Here is a 23,899-nt window from a genome sequence, read left to right on the forward strand (position 1 = left end):
CGTCGTTCAAGGAGATCGTGGCTGATCTGAAGATCAGCTCATCTCCAACCTGCCTAGTCCCCATATCCTTTCTATCCAACCTTGCCTTCCATGTATTTACGGAAGTAGCTTCCATTGCTTAAATGGGCAGCACATTCCAGATTCAAGACCCTCTGGATAAAGCAGTTCCTCCTTATTTCCGTCCTAAATCTACTACAGTGAATATTTAGATTATGTCCTCTAATGCTAGTCTTCCCACCAATGGAAACAACTTACCTTCCTCTATCTTACCTTTCATAATTTTATATATTTCTATAAGATCCCCTCTCATTCTTCTACCGTCCCAGTCAACTCAATCTCTCCTTTAAATAATATTCTGATTTTCAATTTTCCCTTCCAAAGGGGATAACCTCACATTTACCATCTGCCAGACTCTTCTCCACTCACTTAATCTACCTCTCTACAGACTCTCCATATCTGCAATTTACTTTTCTGCTCAATTTAGTGTCATTTCATGCCCATATTGCCTCCATATCCCTCTAAACCAGTGGTTTTCCAACTTTTTCTTTCCATTCACTATGCTACCTTGAGTATCCCTTGCCAAAGGTGCTCTATGATTAGTAAGGGCTTACTTAAGGTAAGAAAGTTTGAAAACCACAGCTCTAAACCCTCCTTATCCATGTACCTGTCCAAATGTATTTGAAGTGTCATAATTCTAACAGCCTTTACCACTTCCTCTGAGAGCATGTTCCATCTATCCACCACCCTCTGGTTGGAAAAAGTTGCCTATCTGGTCCCCTTTAAATGTGCAAGATAGCAGTTATTGCACACAATAATCCAGGTGTGATCTCACCAGCATTCTCTTCAGCCACATCATGTCTCAATGTTCCAACAATCCACTGATTCCAGGAAATACAAAACACACTGTTACAGGAATCAGACCCCTCTATTGTGATTAATGGAACCCTCTCATTTCCTCTGCTTCTACTTCCCCACTAGCATCCACATCATTCTTCATCATTTCCACCAATTACATACAACCCTTTCGGCAGGGACCACTCATTTCACAACACCCTGGTCATTTATCCTTCATTACCCAACCTTCCCTAACCCTGGTACTTTGCATATTCCTGTTTCACTGAAGGGCATGAAACCCTACATGACAGATATTGAGGCATATGTCAGGTATAGACAGTTATAATCAAATGAATCTCTTGTATGGGATGAAGTTCATGCAAGGGAAATCAGGAGAACAAAGAGGGTACATGAGATAGCTTTGGCAGATAAGGTAAGAGCAAATCCAAAGATTCTAGAAGGGGAAGAGGATAACCCACAAGAGAACACATCAAAAGTATCAGGAGGTTGTCATCTGGAACCACAAGGATTGGCGAGATCATAAATGAATATTTCTCATCCATACTTACTATGGAGAAAGACATCGATGCTAGGAGAGTCTTTGTTACAATAGATGTTAGAGGTCTTAAGGTTTTCAAATCTCAAGGGCCTTATCACTTGTAATGTAGGCTGTTGTAGGAATCAAAGCAAGAAATTGCAGGACCTTGGCTGGGATATTTCCATCATTGTTAACCATGCGCAAGTTGCCAAAAGACTGGAAGGTGGCTAATATTCTGCTTGTATTTAAAAAAGGCTTCAGGGACAAATCAAGTCAGTCGTGGGCAAGTTGAATATGGCAGGACAGTTGTTGTTCTTGTAACCCTAACCCAAGATGAACTGGAAAAGTAAATGTCACAAGGAATACAAGTGCATGTTGTAAGTTGTATTTCAAAGTAAATGGTAATCTATTTTTAGAATAGAGAACAGATATAAAATACAAGCCCTTCAGCCCACAATGTTGTACTGACCCATATAAAGATCAGCAGAGCATTTATTTAGATAGAGTGGTAGGTCCTTGAAATAGACTTGGAGTAGTGGTGGAAGCAGCTACTATAGTAGCATTTAAGAGGTTTCTAAACAGACATGAATATTGTCATGGAGAGTTTGGTTAAAATGTAGGACCTCTGAATGTGTAATCTCTGGATTATTACCAGCACCAGTGAAAGTAAGGATAGGACATGATAGGAGAGAGGGTTTCAAATGGATAAACAATTGGGATCTCTTCTGAACTATTGGTAACCTACACAAGAAAAGTGGCACCCTAACCAAAGGGAAACTTGCTAGATTCACCAAGGAAGCTTTGAACTAGTCTGGTCAAAGGTTTGGGGTGGGGAAGAGAAAAAGTGAAGGATAATGAAGGCAGCAAAGTGCATTAAAGCAGATCAGTGTGGTGGAGAACAAGCATCAAGGTGAGGCAAACAATGTCTTGACCTCCATTTTGTGGCAGTACATCTGGAGGTTGGAATAGCCTTGTCTGTGCCATAATTTCCTGTTATAATAAATACAATCCTAGTCAACTCAGCCCACAGCTATCCCTCCAGTTGATCACTGTACCCCAGGAAGTAATTCCAAGAGAGGACTTGGATCAACAGTTGTGAAGGTGGTCAATAAATGCAAATCCTTCCTTTCAGGTGTTGGTGCTCAACTTTTCCTCACCCACAAACCATTTGAAGTTCTTCCTTTACTTACTGTCAGTCATGTATTAACAAACCCATAAAGAGAGTATATTTTACATAACATCAGTAGCATTTGTCTGCTATGTTATAGACCACCTATAACCCAGGTCACAAGTTGATAAATAGTTCATGCAAACGTATTTTTCAAGGCACTCTGAATACTTAAAGTTCTCAATAGCTACAAAATATTAATTCTAACAGAACCATTGTGAGAGAAATGATACAAATCTATTGCAGAAAATTACCTAAATGAATAAATCAAGAAATTATGCAGGTTTCCAGGAAAAATATTCATTTTAAGACAATTCACTCACCCTATTAATTATATTGGTAATTCCTTCCATCTTTTTAGATCTTCCTCCAATCATTTCAAAGTGGTAAATAATTAAATTTATACCAATTATTCACTTGCTCGCTTACTATTATTTCCAAATATTTAACCCCCTCACTTTGCCATTTAAATTTTACTAACTTTTTACATTGTGTATAATCTGCATTAACCATAGGCATCATTCACTTTTATCCACATTAACCTTATATCCTGAAACTGATCCATATTCTATTAGTCTTTCATTTCATACAAGAGATTTATGAATATAGACTAATCCAAACCTTCTTATCCAATTCCCCGCCCGCCCCTTGAAAATATGGTATTTTCATCAAGAAATCTATTATGGTATTATTAATATGGTTATAATTATTACAATTAATGTGTCCTCTTCTTTCTATCTTTTCTTTTTATATCTGCAGGGGTTAAGGATGGTGGGAGGTGAAAATTGAAAATTATTTAATATCTATTATGTAATAATTTGCAAGTTAATTTGAAATATATGAAAGATACTAATAAATAAAATTTTCAAAGAAAAAATAAATTATGCAGGTTTGTTTTAAACTCCAGTTTTTATTGAAAAAAAGTAACTGGTCCAGGTCTGCTTCATTTCAGTTCCCACACCATGCTGTACAAAACCTGATCAGTAAAAAGGATCACAGTTCATATAATGGAATCAATTTTGAATACAGCAGAGACACAATTATGCAGATAGACTTCTCAATTTGGTAAATGTTTCAACAGATAACTTTTAAAATGTTGAAAAAATTAACCATCTGGTGCCTACTCTTGTCACTTGCAAGTATTCGTGAATAGGCTGCATTTGAGCAAGTTTAGACATCTCAAGCAATTGAAGGTCAATTAAACAGTACACGCTGTTAGCTGCACATCCTGGACTATATATTGGCTTGGTTCTTAAGTTGGGCAAGTTTCTCAGCAACTTCACACAATTCAGTGAAAACACCAGCAAGGTCTTTCATCCCAAGGCAAGGGAATTCTCCCCAACATCACATGGACAAACTTGTGGCCAATGTCAGGAAACAAGTCATTGTGATATAGCCATCCGTGAGAAAACTGAACATAATTCAGTTGCTGCATGGCTGACATTGAAAATGAGATTTCATTAACTGTAAAGCACAGACAGAATGTGAAAGGTGCTGAATAAATGCAAATACCGGTAATTTTCTTCAAACTATACTTCATGAAGTAATGAAATACTTGTCCTTTGAGGAAATGTAGGACTGTTTAGTTAACCACTCACAGCTGATCACTTTCACCAACAACCAAAGTGTCATGACCACAATTTTTAAAAATGAGATTTAGTTCATTTGCTTTCATTCCCCATCTTCCAAAGGAATTTTTAAAAGCACTAATACTTGTCAATATTGAGCAACAGTAGCTTCTTATAAGTCAACTTCCTGACTCTGACTCTACTCCTCTCAAAAGCATAGGTCATTTCTGTCCCCGGATACCGGCATAGACTGAAGCTGCAACCAAACTATTTGGACAATAGTTTACTGCTGAATCTTTTAAAAGGATTGTTGAAAAGACAGATACATGGATCCCTGAAAATTGATGAAACAAGGCAAATGGGGATGGTTAAAAAAGTGTTTCATTTCTTGTAGATCTTGGCCCAGAATCACAAGGATTGTTCCAATCTATTCAAAACTTCTCCTGTAGATACTCTTTGAAAATCAATACAAATAGGATGAAATTCAATTCATCAACTTACAAGCCAATAGCTGTCATTACAACAGCTTTAAAGCTGTTAGATCAGGGGAACTTTGTGAAGGGAATTGTAATATAGTTGAAAAAAATTGACTAGACAAAACTCTGGTTAATAACTAATCACATCAATCACTGATTTTTACCATCACTAATGATGGAGTGGACACATCCGTGATTGTGTCAGAAATGAAAATTCACTTTAGCTTGCACCTCACTACTTCTAGCATTATTTTGGATTTCTAATTTGTCATCTCATACTTCTCACTCTGAAATAGAATGAAATGAGTCAGTTTTATGGAAGTGCCATAGAGATGCTGTTTCTCCTTGCCGATTATTGGAGCAACTTGCCAGTCCAATGGTACTCGCCTCTGATAAACTAGACACTTTCAGCAATGAGGTCAACACTGATTCAAATCACAAATTTGCAGTCTTTCTGCAAGAGGGAAGGGGAATAGGATCTGGCCCATCAGAAGGCAAAGCTGGCTGTTTTCACTCTTGAAAATTACCGCACCTGCCTCATACAAATCAACATGTTACAAAGTACAGTAAAAACACCCAGAATCTGGCACCTATGGGGATTGGTGGATATGGGATAAGTGAATTTACCAGTTGCTTGAGATTGAGCGATTGGTGAACTGACCACTAGGAGTTGCCAATTTTAAACTTCTGCATTTTTACCTATTTATTTTGTGACTTTTTTGCCAGTTGCTTGAAGCTACTAGTTGCTGGAATTCAAGACAATGGCAACTTTACTGTACACTGGAAATTAATAAAGAACATTACCACAAGAATTGCCAGATATACTCACAATTTCCCTCTAATTTAAAAAAAAAATGAAATTTAGTTTTCTGAACTGGTGTCTGACTAACACATAGGTGGCCTTCACACTTCAGGACCTCAGCCTCTCCACATCTTGCACACCTTTAAAAGCAAATGCTGCATTAATCACACATTGGCACTGGGTTATTTCATTGGAGACACTTAACTTTAATTTACATCAGTCACATCTGATTCAGTTAAGATGAGCTGTCACAGAGACACTGGAAAAGAATCAGCAGACAGCAGCATTTCTTTTAAGACAGTTTTATAAACCTGTCTTTTGAAAGTTTCACAATCCCACAAGCTTTTTTTCCATCCACAATTCTTTGTTGGCAGAAAATCCAGTCAAATTCTGTTAATGTCCAGTACCCTGGATAAAATGCTGTACAGACAGGATTTCTTTATATAACAACCAGTCACAAAAATTTGTAATCTTCACAAATACTGAAGATAAACAGCTCGAACCAACAATTTAAATATTAATATTCAACTGGAAATGCATTTTTTAAATAAATGTTCCACTTTACAGCTAAACATCAAATGGAACATGTTAATTTAAAAAAGTAACACCTTCCCACAACCCATCTCCCCCAAAATCCCTTCACTCCTCTGAGGAATTTTATCCAAGTTTGGCAAGGAGGATGTTACAGTTAATAGGGAAAACTCCAGTCATCAACTTCAAGAATATTCTGAATAGAGAAACAAGACAGCAATGGAAACATAGTCTGTATCACGACCGAAAAATCAGACATGTATTTGCTAAAGGTCATAGGTAATCAGTTCATAGTTAAACAACTTATTTGCAACTGGACCATTGTGCAACCCACATACTGCAATATTTCCAGAATCTGGTAACATTCTCTTTATTTAATATAAATAATCCTGATCATGAACTGAAGAGTTGAGGGACTGATGGATTGTGTTGTCCCCAAAGTAAAACCATGACCTCAAAAACAAAGGTAAATGAAACCAGAAATGACTTGTAGAAAATTGAAAACATCTTTCAAAAAGACAAAGTATGTCAGACTTGTACTAGTCACATCTTAATCAATACCTCACATACCTAATGTTTTACTTTTTGTTTACAGTTTAAGTCCATCATCAATGTTACCAATTAATTATAGCAAAGCAAACTAAAGCATAGAAAGATTTTTATAATATCCATTTTTGTAAACTCCCAGCAGCAAATTTGATTTCAGTGGTCAAAACAGAATGAAGTGTGAAAGAAAACCAAGTGGGACATGGTTGAAGTGGCTGGACAGTATTACAAAAAAATCTGTCGCCCAGCTACTGAACCAACTGTGAAATCTTCACAGAAATATACAACCACCTTACAAAAATATAGCTGATGGGGACCACTAAAGTTCCAAAAGGAAATTTAATACAACACTGCAAACAAACTTATCTGCTTAAACACAAACAAAAATATTTAGAAAATATTAAAGGGGCTTGTACATTATCATATCTCCTTTCAAAGATATGAATTGATTTGGAGAATCAAAACTCTCCTACAAAGTAACTGTAAAGTTGTGGAACCGTGAAGCTACCAGATAATGAGGCCCCAAATCTGCTGTCCTAAAGTAAAACCATGACCTCAAAACAATGATAAATAACTTGAAACAAATTGTAGAAAATTATCAAGGAATTTTTTTAAAATCTGATTAATGCAATGGATGCATTCTCATCACACCTTAATCAATAACTTGCACATTAATTACCTTTCTTTTTATAGCTCGTCAACGTTACCAATTACAGCAAAGCAAATTAAAGCGTACGTAAGTGGATTTTTAAAGATCGGAAATGACTGGACATCAAATGTCTCTTGCAACACAACTGGTTGCCTCTGCAAAATTCTCTTGAACCCAAGGAACCCCCCCCAACATTCTTCAAAGAGTGTTTAAACAGCAGTAAATTAAGATTAACAGTGCGCAAAATGTTTCAATCAAGTGACAAAGTAATAAAAGCGATTGTGACCAGATACTTTTCAAATTGTTTATCTGATGCTGAATCTCCACACATGATGGTTAGACAACCCTCCGGACTTCAAAAAATCTCTTCAGATAGTAGATCTGTCCAAGTGTCATAGCAACTAGTACCAGAGCTTCAAAGAAAGACCAGAGGACCACTCTGCTGTTTGTGTTGTCATTGACTGCAAAGGAAGCAGAAAACAAAACTGAGCCAAATACATGTTTTTGATGAAGTTGTCAGAAAATCACAATAAAACGGTGACTAACAGGAAAGCAATACCAGTTTGTTGTATTTTCAAATTTTGTAAATTCTTAATACCCCTGCTTTCACTCCTTGTGTTACATTCCACATCAGGAGATCTCAAAATCACTGCCACATTGTAACAAGCAAGTTCTTAAGGCCAATGCAAAGGCATAAAGTGGCTTCATTCCAGGTACTACTTTCCAGGAACTCCACACAGTTGTGTAAATGACCAAGGGTTTCAAGAAGCATGGGATCAGTCAGCACTGAAGGGACTAATGATCAACTCCTTTTCCCGTTTTTGGGTTCTTCACTAATGGACGATCTAGAAGTGGTGATTTGTGCCAGTACAAAGAAAGTAACCAAAACATTTACAGTAAAACCATACTTACCAAGCCATAACTCTTTGCAAGTATAATCACACAATTAAAGAGACTCTCACTGATCTCAAAGAGTGCAGAGATGGACTAAAGTTAAATAAACAAGGACACAAATGGAATTGCAAGCTCACTACACAATGTCCAGAAGTTAGATCAGCTCCACTGGACTGGTGCTGTATAACTGGTGAGAGGCACATGGGCCAAAGGACTACATTACCGCTCAACTACAAGCGAATCCAATCTTAACAAGCAATAGGCCTCAGTCACGTGGATGCAGAGAAGGGGTTAGATGTAGAACTCAGGGTTCCAGAGAGAACAAAGTGAAATCAATAAAAACAACCAGGAAAAAGGATAGAGAAGCGGAGAAAAAAAGCACCTGACGGAAGAATAAACATTCAAGAAATGGGAAAGAAAGAAAAAATACTCACCCAGAATGAATTGTCGATCCTATTGCCATGAGAAGACGAGGAGCAGCGGCCTCGTGGAAAAAAAATGGAGAGCCTGCTCAAAGGCATCCGTGGGAAGAAAAAATACAGACAAACGGCCTACCTGGAGCAGATGATTACAAAAATACTGGGATGCACCCATCATTGGGCCTAGGAAAGAGTGCAGGCAACAGTGTGGGAGAGGCGATGCCTGCATTCGAAGGTGAGCCCTGTGACCGGCGGCAGGAGGGCTGGAAGCAGCAGCACAGGAAGCAGTGGAGAGATGGAGGTCATGGGTGGCCTTGGTCCTGCACAGAAAGGATTACAGGCAGCACCGTGGAAGCGGCCGTGCCTGCATCCCAGGGGGAGCCCTGTGAGCAGTGGGGACAATGGCAGGAGAGGGCTGAAAGTGGTGGCAGCGTGGGAAAGACGAACAAGGAAGTGGGTGGCCTTGGCCCCGCACAGAAAGGTTAGGAAAGGAACACCAGGCAACGCCATGAAAGCAACCCTGCCTGCAACCCAGGGAAAGACCCATGAGCAGTGGAGGCAATATGGCAGCAGAAGTAGTGAGCCCGGCCTCGTGAAAGAGACGTCGTACAGTGACACAGGGAGCGGAGATCGACGAACGAGGAGGCCAGGTGTCATGGGGCAGAGCAGAGGAATAAAGTGGAGAGAAAGGGGGGGGGGGGGCGGCATGGAACCATCCATTAAGGTGATGAAGGTGGTGGTGGAAGCCTCAGAAAATAGATTAAAGGAAATATTAAAGATGTCAGCAGAAATGGGAGAAATTAGGATGGCTGTGGGAGAATTGTCTGGGAGGATGATCGCGATGGAGGAGAGGGTTGAAAGGGGGTGGATGACTGTATAGAAGGGTTAGAAAATTATAGAGATGTCTGGACAAAGGACAGGGAAAAAATATGGGAAAACGGATCCCCAAGATATTGGGAAACTGACTCCAGATAGAAAGTGCCCTCCGGTCCTTCTTCCCCAGGCCAGGTCTGGGACAGACCATTTGGTCTTGATAAAGCTTCTGAGATATATAGCGAACAGAGAGAGGGGTCCCAGTAGAATTTGAGGCGGGGGGAGGGTCCTCTTTTATCCTGATACAAATATGGCGCTTATAAAAAGGCACAGAGAATTTGATCAAGTTTTTAAAAAAACTTAAGAAACAAGGGAATTGGCTCCACACTGTTACATCCAGCGACCCTAAAGATGTTCCTGTCTAGAGGGGTGGGGGGTAAGAAGAGAAGAAATTCTTTATAGAAGCCAAAGAGGCAGGCGTTGAGGTATACAAACACCCTGGGCGCTGCCCAGGAGAAACCCTAAGGGAGATAAGAGGATGGAGAGCCAAACACAAGAGGGGGTCTGACTGTAAATAATGTATATATAATAGGTACACTTTGTTTTTCACGATGGTTAAAGTTTTAAAGAAGAAAATATATTGGGAGCTTTGGGGTAGAGGAGGAGGTGGCAAGTGTTAGATGGGTGCAATAGGCATGCTTCAAAATGGCAGGGGAATTACCCATAAAAGGGTGCTTTTATTTTTAAAAAAAAACCACGTTCTGCAAATGTGGAATGATAAAAAGGCTAAAATCTCCATGGAAAAGTTATTGTGGGTCTATAATATGGGGGGTTTAAAATTACCAGATTTCAAAAATATTACTGGGTAGCCCAGGCAAGGTTTGTCTTCCCCTACTGGGCACAATTTGGACAACATACAGTCGGTGAAAAGATAGGAGGATTCATATACAAGTGGGACACCAAATTATTCTCAAAGAAAACAGATAACCCCGTATTAAAGCATGGATTTCAGACAATGGAAAAGAATAAAGCAGTGTACTGGATGGAAGGTGGAGATATCTCCTAAAATGTCTTTGACCCAGAATAATTTAATACCCTCAAGTTTGGGTAATAAGATCCTGGACACCTGGAAGGTGCATCGTGTTGGAACCATTGGAACAATCTTTGACCCTGCCTAAATGTCGTAACATGGAGATTTTAATTTGACGGGAAAATGTGTGAATTTATCTCTAATATGTATTACATATTCCAAAATGAGGGCCCGAAGCCAGGCTTACACAGGTCAAAGGAGAGATGGGAATCAAACTTGGGCACAGCAATCAATGAAAAATGATGGTCAAGCCTGTGTCTGGGCAGTGTGACTGAAGTCATCGATGCCAGATACAAGTTGTTGCAATACAACTTCTTGCATCAGCTATACCTCACACCACAAAAATGACACAAATCAAAGCAAGAAATTTCAGAAATGTGCTTGAGGTGTGATATGGAGATTGGAACCTTTGTCTACTCCACCTGGCTATTCCCAAGGGTGAAATCCTTTTGGGAGTACCTAGGAGACATTCTCAAAAAATTTGCAAAAGTAGATTTCCACAGGATTTGGAGTTGTACTTTCTGGGAGATATTTGGGATACGAGTTTTAGACTGTCCAAATATCAAATTCAGTTTGTGAAGGTTGCCCTGTCAGTAGCGAGGAAGTGTATAGCGGTTACGTGGATATGGGAGGTGGGGGGGGGGGTGGTGGTGATATTGCTAATCATAGACATTATCAAAGTTGTAGAAAGGGAGGATGTCATGATCAAATAATTGTGGGTTGCTGTCAGAAACCGAAAGGGAGCAATCACTCAATAGGCCTCTCAACAGCCACTGGGACACTGGGGAGTAGGTAAGTATGCAGATTTTGGAAAGGTGGGAAAATGTTGTTACGGAAAATTTCAACATTCCTGATACTGACTGGCACCTCCTCAGTGCAAAAGGATCAGATGGGGCAGAAATTGTCAGGTGCGTCCAAGAAGGATTCCTGAATCTGCGAAAAAGCCAAATGGAGAAGTCATACTGGATACAGGTAATTAACCTGGTTAGGTAACGTATCTCTCGGAGGGTGAGCACATCAGAAACAATGACCTTTTGCTATCAACAAGGACAGAAGCAGACAAATTTGGGAGATGCTTAATTAGGAAAGGGCTAATTATGATGGGATTAGGCAGAAGGATGACTAAGACTGCTTAGAGATAAAAGTTTTTGTTTGGGGGAGTGGGGAGAGGAAACCATGCCTGGAGGCAGAGAAGGTAAGCAAGGTCCAAAATGAATACTTTGCTTCAGTGTTCACCAGGGAGAGAAATCTTGGTGAATGCAAGGTCAGTGTGGAACTGGCTAGTGTGGAACTGGCTACTGGAAAATTTCAGGGTTAAGAAAGAGGAAGTTGGGAGGAGTCAAGTGATGGAGTAGTGGTCGGTCAGGAAAAACAACTCTCTCCAGAAAAATAGGGAAAAAAGTTAGGAAAAAGCAAAGCATAACAAAAAGAGTATAAGAAATAGAAGATAAAGATACAGAGAAAGAAGATGGCTTCCAAGAAGGAGAAAGTAAGAACAGCTGGAAGTAAAAAAGTCACCAAAGAAGAAGGAAGAAGGCCTTACCTGCAGGAAGGAATAGGACACTGTGGTGACGAGGAGCGCCCGACCCTCAAGGTCAGTACCTGCCCTACAGAGTCGCGACCCACCAACCGGTCCGTGCACCACAAAAATGGCTCTCGGAGCCAAACAAACATGTGCAACTGCGCATTCAGAGGAGAAAGAGGACACAGGTTGGGGGGGGGAGGCTCAGCAGAGGAGCAGGCTGTCACAGACTGAGCAGCTGAGAGACACCCGACACCAGGGCTCTCAACTGGAGGATAAGGAAGACAGCAGAAGAGGGTGTGATGAAGCAGACGTGGAAGACAGACAGAGGGAAGATCAACAAGACGACCAACGTCAAGAAGCACAACAGACGAGCAGCCCAAGAGGGGAGGAACAGCAACAAAAGGCCCAGCAAAGAGATACAAGCAGCTCATCAGGAAAAACAGAAGAGACACAAACACAAAGAAGAAGAAGACACAAACACAGATACAGACATAGAAAAGGAAGAAGAAGACCAAGATCTTCACAGAGAAATAGAAGGTAAAACAGATGGACAGAATATAGATAAAGTCTTTTTTGAGGAACAAATGAGGTCAGTAAAAGAATGGTGATCATTAGAATTTATTGTAATTAAAAAGAAAATGAAAAGAACAGAAGATAAAAGGCAAAGTTTAGAACTGATAATGACAGAAATAGGGAAAAGAGTAGAGAATGTGGAAGAGCGGCAAACGGCTGTAGAAATGGAAGTAAATGACTTAAGAGAAAAATTGGAAGAAAGTGACAAAAAATTAAAGAGATACAAGAGTTGTTATCTCAGAAAATTGATATGTTGGAAAATTATAGTAGGCGAAACAACATAAAATTAGTGGGCCTGAAGGAGGGTGAAGAAGGCACAGACATGAAGGAATTTAAATAAAGGATGGATCCTGAAGGTCCTGGGAATAACAGAAATGCAGGAAGAAATGGAAATAGAAAGGGCACACAGAGCATTAGCTCAGAAACCACAGGTACATCAAAAACCAAGATCCATCCTAATAAAATTTTTGAGATACATGACAAGAGAAAATATACTGGAACGGGCAAGGAATAAAATTAGAGAAGATAATAAACCATTTGAATACAAGGGTCAAAAAATATTTTTTTTACCCAGACACAAGTTTTGAACTCTTAAAGAGGAGGAAGGAATTTTATACAGCGGAATCAACTTTACGGAAAAAAAGTTACAAATTCATATTAAGACATCTTAAAGTGCTTAAAATATTTATACCCAGGGAGCAAAACAGACTGTTCTCGGATCCAGAGAAAGTAGAAGAATTTGCAGAACATTTGCAGGACAGGAGAAGAGATGAAGAGCTGTAACAAGAATGAAGAATGGCGATAAAGTATATATAGAGATGTAAAAACAATGTATATGTAAAAAACTAGAGAGGGAAAAGAGAAGGGAAGGAAGGGAGTAAGGGGGAAAAAAGAGAGAGAGCTTTGTTATATGTGTTTAAAAAAAGTGTTTTCTGGAGAGGGCTGGGTGGAGGAGGAATAACTGTCACTGCAAAATCAGTTGATGCTGCCAACAAGATCGCAACCGAATGAAAAGGGGAGTTGTGGTTGCCCGGCAAGGGGTATGAGGCAACTCAGAGAGGGGGGGGGGAATCTTTTGGGGTTAAAGTATTAGTGAATGTGGGAATTGCGGGAGTACTTTATGCCTTAAATGTGTTGTCGTATATTAAGTGTAATAAGAGAAAACTAAGAGATGAAAATGGGGAAAAGTGGGGTGGAGGTGGCAAAGAGGTGGAAAAGAGATGTATGCAAGATACAAGATGGCCATGTTGAACTATATGACTATAAACATTAATGGAATACATATCCAAATTAAAAGGAAGAGGCTACTAAATTTATTAAAGAAGGAAAAAATAGATATCGCATTTGTGCAGGAAACGCATCTAACTGAAGTGGAACATAACAAATTAAAGAGAGACTGGGTAGAACACGTAGCGGCAGCATCAGATAATTCAAAAGCTAGAGGTGTAGCCATATTAGTTAACAAAAATGTACCAATCAAAATAGAGGAGGAAATAATAGATCCAGCAGGGAGGTACGTAATGATAAAGTGTCACATATACTCAGAATTTTGGAATTTGCTCAATATATATGCACCTCATCAGGAGGATCAAAAGTTTATGCAAGATATTTTTTAGAAGATTACAGACGCACAGGAAATATATTGATAGGAGGGGATTTTAACCTTAATTTGGACCCAATCTTCGATAAAACTGGACAAAAGACAAGTAAAAAGAATACAGTAGCCAAATTTATGGTTAAATCAATGCAGGAAATTGGATATATGGAGGAAGCAACAACCAAGAGAGAAGGAATTTTCATATTATTCGAGTAGGCATAAAACTTACTCAAGGATTGATATGTTTTTGTTGTCAGCCCATATTCAAGGGAGAGTTAGAAAAACTGAGTATAAAGCTAGACTACTATCAGATCATTCACCCCTATTATTAGCAATAGAACTGGAGGACATCCCACTAAAAACATAGATGGAGGTTAAAATCCATGCTATTTAAAAGGGAGTTTATTGAATTCCAAATTAAAACATATTTTGAAATAAACACAGGATTAGGGAAAGACAAATTTATATTATGGGATGCAATGAAAGCCTTCATTAGAGGGCAGATAATGAGTTATATGACTAAGATGAAAAAGGATTACAATCGGGAAATAGAGCAGTTGGAAAGGGAGATAGTAAGTACAGAAAAAGAACTAGTAAAAAGGGAGGATATAACGAAAAGAGAGAATTGGCAGACAGAAAAATTAAATACGAAACATTATAAACGTACAAGGTGGAGAAGAACAAAGAAAATAAAGCAAAAGTATTACAAACTGGGAGAAAAACACAAAATATTAGCCTGGCAACTTATAACAGAACAAGCTAAAAGAACAATACTGGCATCAAGGAAAAAGGAAAAAACAAATTACATATAATCCAACAGAGATTAATGAAAATTTTAAGGAATTTTATGAACAATTGTATCAAATTGAGAACAATGGAGAAAGATGTATGCTAAAATTGAACTGCCAAAATTGCAAGACAAGGAACAAAACAAACTAATAAAACCATTTGAAATAGAGGAAGAACAGGATATATTAAAAAATATGCCGAACAATAAAACACCAGGAGACGATGGATTTCCAATGAGTAACACAGACTATACAGAATTTTTTTTTTTTTAAATCACCATTTAAATGGCAAGCACAAGCAATCCGATACCTAGGGATCAGGTTAGATAATAACTTAAGCCACTTGTACAAACTAAATTATCAGCCACTAATAAAGAAATTGCACGAAGACTTAGAACAATGGAAAGAATTACCACTAACGTTGATAGGTAGGGTAAACTGCATTAAAATGAACGTGTTCCCAAGGATACAATACTTATTTCAAACATTACCAATTACCTTAACAGAAAAATTCTTTAAGGAACTAAAGAGAATAATAAGCAAATTCTTGTGGAAAGGGAGGAATCCAAAGGTAGCGTTAAATAAATTAACAGAGAGGTATAATCAAGGTGGTTTACAGTTGCCAAATTTTAGAAATTATTATAGAGCCGCACAATTCAGGTATTTATCAGATTTTTACCAGACATGGGAAAAACCAGACTGGGATGAAAAGCTGGTGCAATATTAAAAGCTCACCAGTAATGCATCATTTACTTAATACATGGAAGAAGATCCACTTAGAAAGAAGTAAAACTAATTATCAAATACCAAAATTACTATTGACTCAAAAGCCGCTAATCTCTTTTACAATAAATAACCTTTCCTTTCGAGAATGGGAGGGAAAAGGAATCAAAAGAATAGAAAATTGTTTTTTGGGAAATAATTTATTAAAATTTGAACAGTTGAAGTACAAATATGGAATAACTCATGGTACAATGTTTGCATATCATCAATTGAAAGCTGATTTAAAGGATAAATTGGGAAACAGCTTGAGATTAGCTAAAGGAAGCAGCTTTGAATACGTGATTACAGACACAATGATAATCAAAAGATTTATAACCAACATGTACATTAAGCTGCAAGATAAGGAAAAGGAAATAAACTATAATCCGAAGCAGAAGTGGGAAAAGGATCTAAACAAAGATAAAAAATAAAGTATGGGAAAAGTTATGTTCTGGAACTATGAAGAATACAATAAACACAAGGTTATACATGATACAGTATAATTGGTTACACAGGGTATATATCACTCCTCAAAAATTAAAAAAATAGGATTCAACATTATCAGATAGATGCTTTTGCTGTAAGAAGGAAATGGGAACAACATAACATGCAACTTGGACATGTACAAAAGTAAATACGTTTTGGGAAGAATTAAATCAGATACTAAATAAAATTACGAAAAATAACATACCAAAAAAACCAGAGATGTTTCTTTTAAGCAACATAAGAAGTAGAGAATTAGGCCTCAAATTGGATAAGTGCAAAAACAATTCATTCTGATAACCTTAGCGATAGCAAAAAAATGTATGTCAACTTGGAAAATGGAAGAGAGCATGAGTATCCAGCAATGGTACATGGAAATGAATAAATGTATTCCATTGGAAAAAATAACATACAATTTAAAAAATAAAGTCACAATGTTTGAACAAATTTGGGAACCAAACATGGAACATATCAGAGAGATTTTGTCTCCGACCTCCTAAAATGAGAATGAAAATGATAAGAAGACAAAACGACTAGATTCAGTGTGTGATAAATAGATGATGCATTTTTCTTGTTTATTTTCCTTTGTGTGAAAATATTGTTTTATGGTTTTATTGTATTGTACATGTTGAATATTTTTAGGTATTGGAGGGGGTGGGTAGAGGGGAGGGAGGGAAAGGGGGGGAAAGGGGAGAAAAGACCACTGTGTAAATTTAATGAGATACGTTTGTACATATTTTGGTTAATTTGATTCACAGTGTGAAAAATAAAAAAATTATTTAAAAAAAAAAGAGTAAGTTCTGGATCTTATAAATATTCAAATGGATAAATTCTTAGGACCTAACAGGATCTATTCCAGATTATTACAGAAAGGCATTGCCTATGATTTTTACATCCACCCTGGCCACAGGAGTTATTGGAGAATAGCAAATCTAATCCCCATGTTTAGAGGGAGAATCTTGACTTGGTTTGCCTGCAAAAAGCCAAGTGTAGTAGTAGGTGGAACATATTCTGCCTGGAAGTTGGTGACTAGAAACACTCCACAGGGAGTACCCCTGCTCATTATGATGGCTTGGATGAATCATAGATTACAACAGGATATAGACAGGATGCAGAGTTGAGCAGCTCTGGAGTTCAATCAGAACAGTGTGAAGTGATGGACTTTAGAAGGTCAAACTCAAAGGCAGAGGAATTCATCAAAGTGGAGGAGCAGAAGGATCTTGGTGTCCAAGACTGCCACACAGGTTGAAAGGTGGGGGGTTAAGGACAAATATGGTGTGCTAGCCTTCATTAGTCAGGGAATTGAATTCTAGAGCCACGAGATAATGTTACAGCTCTGGTTAGACCACTCAGAGTATTGCATTCAGTTCTAGTCACCTCATTACAATAAGGATTTAGAAGCTTTAGAGAAGGTACAAAGGAGATTTACTTGGATGTTACCTGGATTGGAAAATGAATCATGAAGAAAGCACTTTTATCTTTGGAGCAATGAAGGATAAGAGGTGACTGAGAGTACATAGATAATGAGGGACATCGATAGGCTGAGCAGCCACCACCTTTATCCCCATACCAGAGAACATCTGTTTAAGGAGGAAAGTTTAGTCAAGATGTTAGAGGCAAGTTTCTTTTTTAAAAATACAGTGGTGAATGCTTAGAAAGCATTGTCATTGGTGGTGGTGGTAGAGGCTAGTGCAATAAGGACATTCAAAACCCTCTGGAGATAGGTACATGGATGCAAGAAAAATAGAGGGTTGAGGTAGGGAAGGATGAGACTGTTATGAAATAGATCAACATAAGTTAGCACAACATCATGGGTCAAAGGCCCTGTCGAGTTCAGGCACATGGAAATCAGTAGATGTTCCTAGCCCTCTGGTTACAGAGATGATAGAGCTTAACAATGCAGACATTTCGAAGACAGACGTGGTGTATGATACCATCAACTTCTGGGAGAGGCCACAAATGCCCAGAATCAAGGTAGGTCTCAAACAAGGCACAAAAACAGATGTACTTACTTGCTCTGTGTATCCGCTCACGCACTTCCATGTACTCCTGTTCATGCTTCACCGCTGTCATGGCCACAGCCAGTTCATTGATCATTTCTTCCAACTTATTCTGGTGAGCTTTATAAACAAACAAGATCAATGTAAAACTTTCCTCACTGTGCTGTTACATCTGGTCCGTTAAAGCCATTCCTTAAAGCAAACAGCCAATTTTATGAAGCCCCAAAACGTGCAGGTGTTATCACCAAAATAAGAAGCAAGACTCCATTTTTTCCCCCCAAAAAAATGTTTTGGCGAACTTTGGAAAGGCGAATAATAAATTTATCAAATATGTTTCGATTCTGTAGTACAATAAAAAAAATGCAAGAAAAACATCATGAATATTACAATTGCAACTCAGTTTACTATTCAAAATTGAAAAAATATTACAAAATAATCCTGTACATGTAAATAATCAGCAAAAAAATACTTATCACTGATACACCTTACTTTAATGCTGAAAGCAGTATTATAAAAGTCAAAATTAAAGATAAATAGCTTGTGTCCCAAAACTCCTCTGTACATCTGTCAAACCTACAATGTTTTTTAAGCTGTGATTAGAGACGTTAAAATATTACAGCTGGTTTTGTTGTAGTTTTGCTGTAAAAGCTACAAACCATCCAGAGGCATTGCCCATTTTCAAACTTTATCTCAATCACTGAGTTAGTACTGTTAGCATATGCAGCCAGCACACAATGGTAACACTGACAAGAAATCCTATACAAATAATTCATTTACAGGTCCAAACGGAGATTCCACAAGCCATTTGCATTAGCCAGAAATTAAGAAAATACGAAGAGACAGCAAGAATGCATTAAAAATGTTAAATGATTGACATACCATCCCATGTATTCCCACCACCTGAAGGGAAGGGTAAACAGAGGACACGGGATAAATAAAGGTCCAAAGTGAAGGAACAGAAAGCAAAAAGGGACAATGAATAAGAAACAAGGTGTCCATATTGTACATGTGCCTTTGGCATTCTGAAGAGCATGAACAGACTTGCAATGACAGATGTACCACCAACAGCTGCCATTTCAACTTGCACAAGTATCACAAGCTATAAAATCAGCAATAATATCTAGTCGTACTGCAGGGAAAAAGGCCATTTGGGTCATCTCATCCATGTTACCAGAGGACATCCATCTGCACCAATCCCATGTCCCAGTATTTCATTTGCAGTCTTCAAAGCCATGGAAATTCAAGTGCTCCACACATCTCTGAAATGCCGTTTGTAACTGTGCTCTCACCACCTTTTCCAGCAGAGCACTTCACATTAACACTGTTCTCTATATGAAAATACCCCCCCCCACCTCTCATCATTCCACATTAACACTGCTCTCTGCATGAAAATCCCCCCCCCACTCCTCTCATCATTCCACATTAACACTGCTCTCTATATGAAAATCCACCCCCCCTCCTCTCATCATTCCACATTAACACTGCTCTCTGCATGAAAATCCCCCCCCCCCTCATCATTTACCAATTACCCTGAACCTATAACCTCCAACTTTATTCACCTCTGGTGAGGGCCAAAAGATTCCTGCAGTTTATCCACACCAAGCCCCCAATTCTATACATCTCAATCTTGTTCCTTCTTAATCTCTTCTGCTCCAGGGACAGAAGATGTAGCCTCTCCAGTTCTCTCCTCACAACAAAAATGCTCCATCCTGGTAAACACTGTCTGCAGCTCGATCACATCTTTCCATCCTGATCAACCAAGGTTTTATTCAGTTGGAATATCATGTCATTGCTCTCATTTTCAGTGCCATAACTAATAAAGGCCGGTATCCCACACACCTTCATAACCATCTCATTTACCTGCATTGCCGCTTTCAAAGTGGGCAGGTTAGCATAGTTGCTATTACTAAGATGCTTGGGAAGCCAAAGGACCTGAATATGGACAAGTCACCTGGACCAGATGGATTACACCCCAATGCCCCAAAAGAAGTTGCTGAAGAGATTGTGAACACATAAATAGTAATCTTTCTAAATTATCACTTCAGTCTAAGGAAGAAGTCAAAAGACAGGTTAGCCTGACTTCAGTGGTCGGTAAGATTCTGGTGTCCATTATGAAAGATAAGATTGCAGAGTATTTGAAAGCACTTGATAAATTAAGCCAAAGTCAGAATAGTTTCCTTCAGGAAAAATCTTGCCTGACTAGTCTGTTGGAATGCTTTGAAGTAGCAGGAAAGGCAAAGGAGTCAGTTGATGTTGTTTATTTGGATTTTCAGAAGGTCTCTGACAAGATGCCGTATACGAAGTGGTCAAAAAGAGATGAGCCCACATATTTCAGGAAAAGTACTAGCATGGATAAAAGATTTTATGACTGGCAGAAGGCAAAGAGGGGGAATACAGGGTCCCTTTTCTGACTGGCTGCTGGTGACAAGTGGTGTCAGTATTGGGCCGCAGCTTTCCACGTTATACGTAAATAATTTGGATGACCAAATTGATGGCTTGGCAGCCAAGTTCGCTGATGATCTAAAGATGGGTTGGGGGGTGGGGGGGGGGTGGGGGAGTAGCGTTGAGAAAACAGGGAGTCTTCAGAGGGACCTGGACAGGTTGGAAGAATGGGCAAAGAAAGGGCAGATGAAATAAGTGTGTGACAGTGCAATTTAATAGAAAAATTAAGCCATAAGACCAAGGGCCCCATATTGAAGGAGGGTTGTTGGCATTGGAAAGGTCTATGAGGATGAGAAAATTAATGTATATGAAGCATTTGATGGCTCTAGGTCTGTACTCACTGGAGTTTAGGATCATTGGGATTTCATTAAAATCTGATGAATATTGAAGGGGCAAGAGAGTGGACATTAAAAAGATGTTTACAGTTGTGAACCAGAAGGCATAGCTTCAAAATAAAAGAACATTCTTTTATTTACCCTATTGATTCTGTAATAGGCGATCCCATGCAATAGTAGACCACCCCTCTTTTTTGGCCCAAAAATCTCATTTTTCGTATGACCAGAGAAAAAGTCAACACCCCTATTTTTAGCCCCAACCACCCTCCCACTGGAATTTCTGCCCCCCCCCCCCCCAACCACGTACACTCATCTTGGCCACCCACCCATCCGAGCTCCCGACCACAAACCTTTACCTCAACCGCCTGACCACTCAAGCTCCCAATGCTCTAACTACTCACCCATCCGAGCTCGACACCCCGACAATAAGCCCTCACCTCAGCCACCCATCCATCCAAGCTCCCAATGCCCCGACCGTCAGGCCAACATAGTTCCCAACACCCCAGCCACAGATCCTCACCCTAGCCACAAGCCCACCAGAGCTCCTGACACCCCAACTGCAGACCCTCACCCCAGCCGCCCACCAGAGCTCCTGACTCCCTGGACACTGCCACCTGCCTTTCCAAGCTCTCCTGATGCCCTGGACACAGACTTAACACCCAGTCCCGGCCATCAAGTTCCAGACACCTTGAATGACAAAGGTACTTACTACAGTCAAAAGTATGACTGATGTAAAAGTCAACCTCCCCAAAGTTGACCTGAAAAATTGGTCCAAATAACTCCACTATTACACAAATAAATACAGTATCCTTTTAGAGGAGAAATTTCTTTAGCCAGAGTAATGACAGTTGTGGAGGCCATGTCAATGAGTACATTTAAACCAGAGGTTGATAGGCTCTTGAGTAGTAAGGAGTCAAACAATATAGGGAGAAAGTAAGAAGATGGGTTTGAGAAGAAAAATACATTATCCATGAGCCAACTGGTAGAGCAGGATCAATGGGACTAAGGGCCTAATTCAGCTCCTAATGTCTAATGGTCTTATCTGGGTTCTTCCCCTGGGTCCGGAAATTTTAAAATCTCAGCCAAAGCCATACAATCTCTTCCCTTAAAAAGGGGGGAAACCAGATTTGCCATTAAATAATCTGACACAAAGAGCAGCTACCTGAAGCTTCAGGATCAATATACATAAATTTCCAAAGGGGAAAGGGCAAAATAAGTTTCTAAAGTGAAAGCAGACTTTTTGCAAGGACTAGCAACTTTTTAAACATTTCCCATCTCTTTGGAGCCAAGACCCATGCAAGGAAATGTAATGTGATTCTTCTAAATCTTAAGTCACTGAGCAACCAGCTTGAACCTGTTTGTTCTACTTCTGTAAATCTAAAGTCATATGTAAAGATTTTTATCAAGTCTATAGGCCGAATGGAATCAGAGTAAATAAATTAGTTAATCCACAGAATTCCACATTAGTTATCATTCATTATATCTAATTGCACTTGAATCCTTGACCAATGTAGCAAGAACAATCTCTCACTACATAATTTAGCAAATCTAAAACTCCCATCAGATACACAGACTTGAATGTTACAGAGCTGACAATGTTGTAAAAGGCCACGAGCACACTAATGACCTTGAGCAAGGTTTCGCAGCCCTCCATGACACACATCTACAGGTGACTCACCTCTCACACACAGGAATTGTTGTTAGTTCATGTGAAAATTGGATAGAATATGAAAATTAAAAAAAACTCAATTTGAATTTTACTCAATAAATATTCCTACAGAATAATTTGGTACCACGGTTAGTGCAATACTATTATAGCACCAAGTGATCTGGTCTCAAATCCAGCACTGTCTGTAACGATTTTGTACATTCTCCCATGTCTGCATGGGCTTCCTCCTGGTGCTCTGGTTTCCTCCCATCCTTCAAAACCTACAGGGAATGCAAGTTAATTTGGGTATTTGGGTGGCCCGAAAGGGCCTGTTAACACTACAAGACATAGGAGCAGATATAGGGCATTCATCCAATCGAGTCTGCCCCACCACTCAATCATGGGCTGATCCATTTTCCCACTCAGCCCCACTGTCCAGCCTTCTCCCCATAACCAATGATGCCCTGGCATATCAAGAATTTATCGATCTCTACCTTAAATACACCCCTCCACAATCTTCTGTGGAAATAAATTCCACAGATTGACACTCTGGCTAAAGAAATTACTCCACATTTCTGTTGTAAATGGACGCCCTTCAATGCTGAAGTTGTGTCCTTGTCCTAGGCTCTCTCACCATGGCAAACAACCTTTCTACATCTACTCTGTTCATGCCTTTCAACATTTAAAATGTTTCAGTGAGATCCCCCTCATTCTCCTAAATTCCAACGATTCAGGCTGTCAAACATTCCTCATAACCCTTTCATTCCTGGAATCATCCTTGCGAGCTTCCTCCGAATCCTCTCTAACGTCAGTAAATCTTTTCTGAAACAAGGAGCTCAAAATTGGTCACAATTCTCCAATTGCCCGTGAAAATTTCAACACTTCACCAATCTCTCCTCAATACAGTCAGTATGTTTCTCATTATCTGAAAACCACTTTACTGAAATTCTCAGTTATTCAAAAAAAAATTACTCACCATGCTCAAGTGGTACTTCGCCTCGCTATTAGCGCTATTTTGAATCCAACAGAGCTTTCGTGTTCTCAAGGGAAGAATTGAATTTAATTTCAGCTTAAAAAACCTTCCCTTGTTCTTTGCTGTTGTTTTATACTGATGCTACCGGGCTAGGATCGGAGCAGGGATCTCAGGCTCCTGGACAAGTTTCAGCGACGGCAGTGTGGAGGTGTCAGGGATTGGCAGCAGGATTGGGGACCTCGGGCGCTCAGACAGGTTCGGCAACAGTGGTGGGGAAGCATCGGGGATTGGCGACCTCGGGCTCCCAGACAGGATTGGTGACGGCTGTGGGGAGGCGTCAGGAATTGGCAACAGCCAATACAAGTATTCTACTGATGATACTGGGCTGCTTAAAGCCATTTCTCAGTTATCCAAAAAAATGCAGTTAACCAATACACATTCGGTC

At 39.3% G+C, this 23,899-nt stretch overlaps 1 protein-coding gene across 1 annotated transcript in view; it reads right to left on the minus strand.

Moving 5' to 3' along the window:
* Positions 1-3,430: 3,430 nt before the first annotated feature.
* Positions 3,431-23,899, minus strand: part of tmed2 (transmembrane p24 trafficking protein 2) — a 29,462-nt gene continuing 8,993 nt past the window's right edge. Inside the window, exons 3-4 of the mRNA XM_069933501.1 lie at positions 18,069-18,176; positions 3,431-7,573 (exon numbers count right to left, since the gene is read on the minus strand). Coding sequence (XP_069789602.1) covers positions 7,449-7,573; positions 18,069-18,176 — 233 coding nt within the window. The 3' untranslated portion in view covers positions 3,431-7,448. The remainder of the gene's footprint in view (positions 7,574-18,068; positions 18,177-23,899) is intronic.

The sequence above is a fragment of the Narcine bancroftii genome, chromosome 4 (assembly GCF_036971445.1).
Source record: "Narcine bancroftii isolate sNarBan1 chromosome 4, sNarBan1.hap1, whole genome shotgun sequence".
NCBI lineage: Eukaryota > Metazoa > Chordata > Chondrichthyes > Torpediniformes > Narcinidae > Narcine > Narcine bancroftii.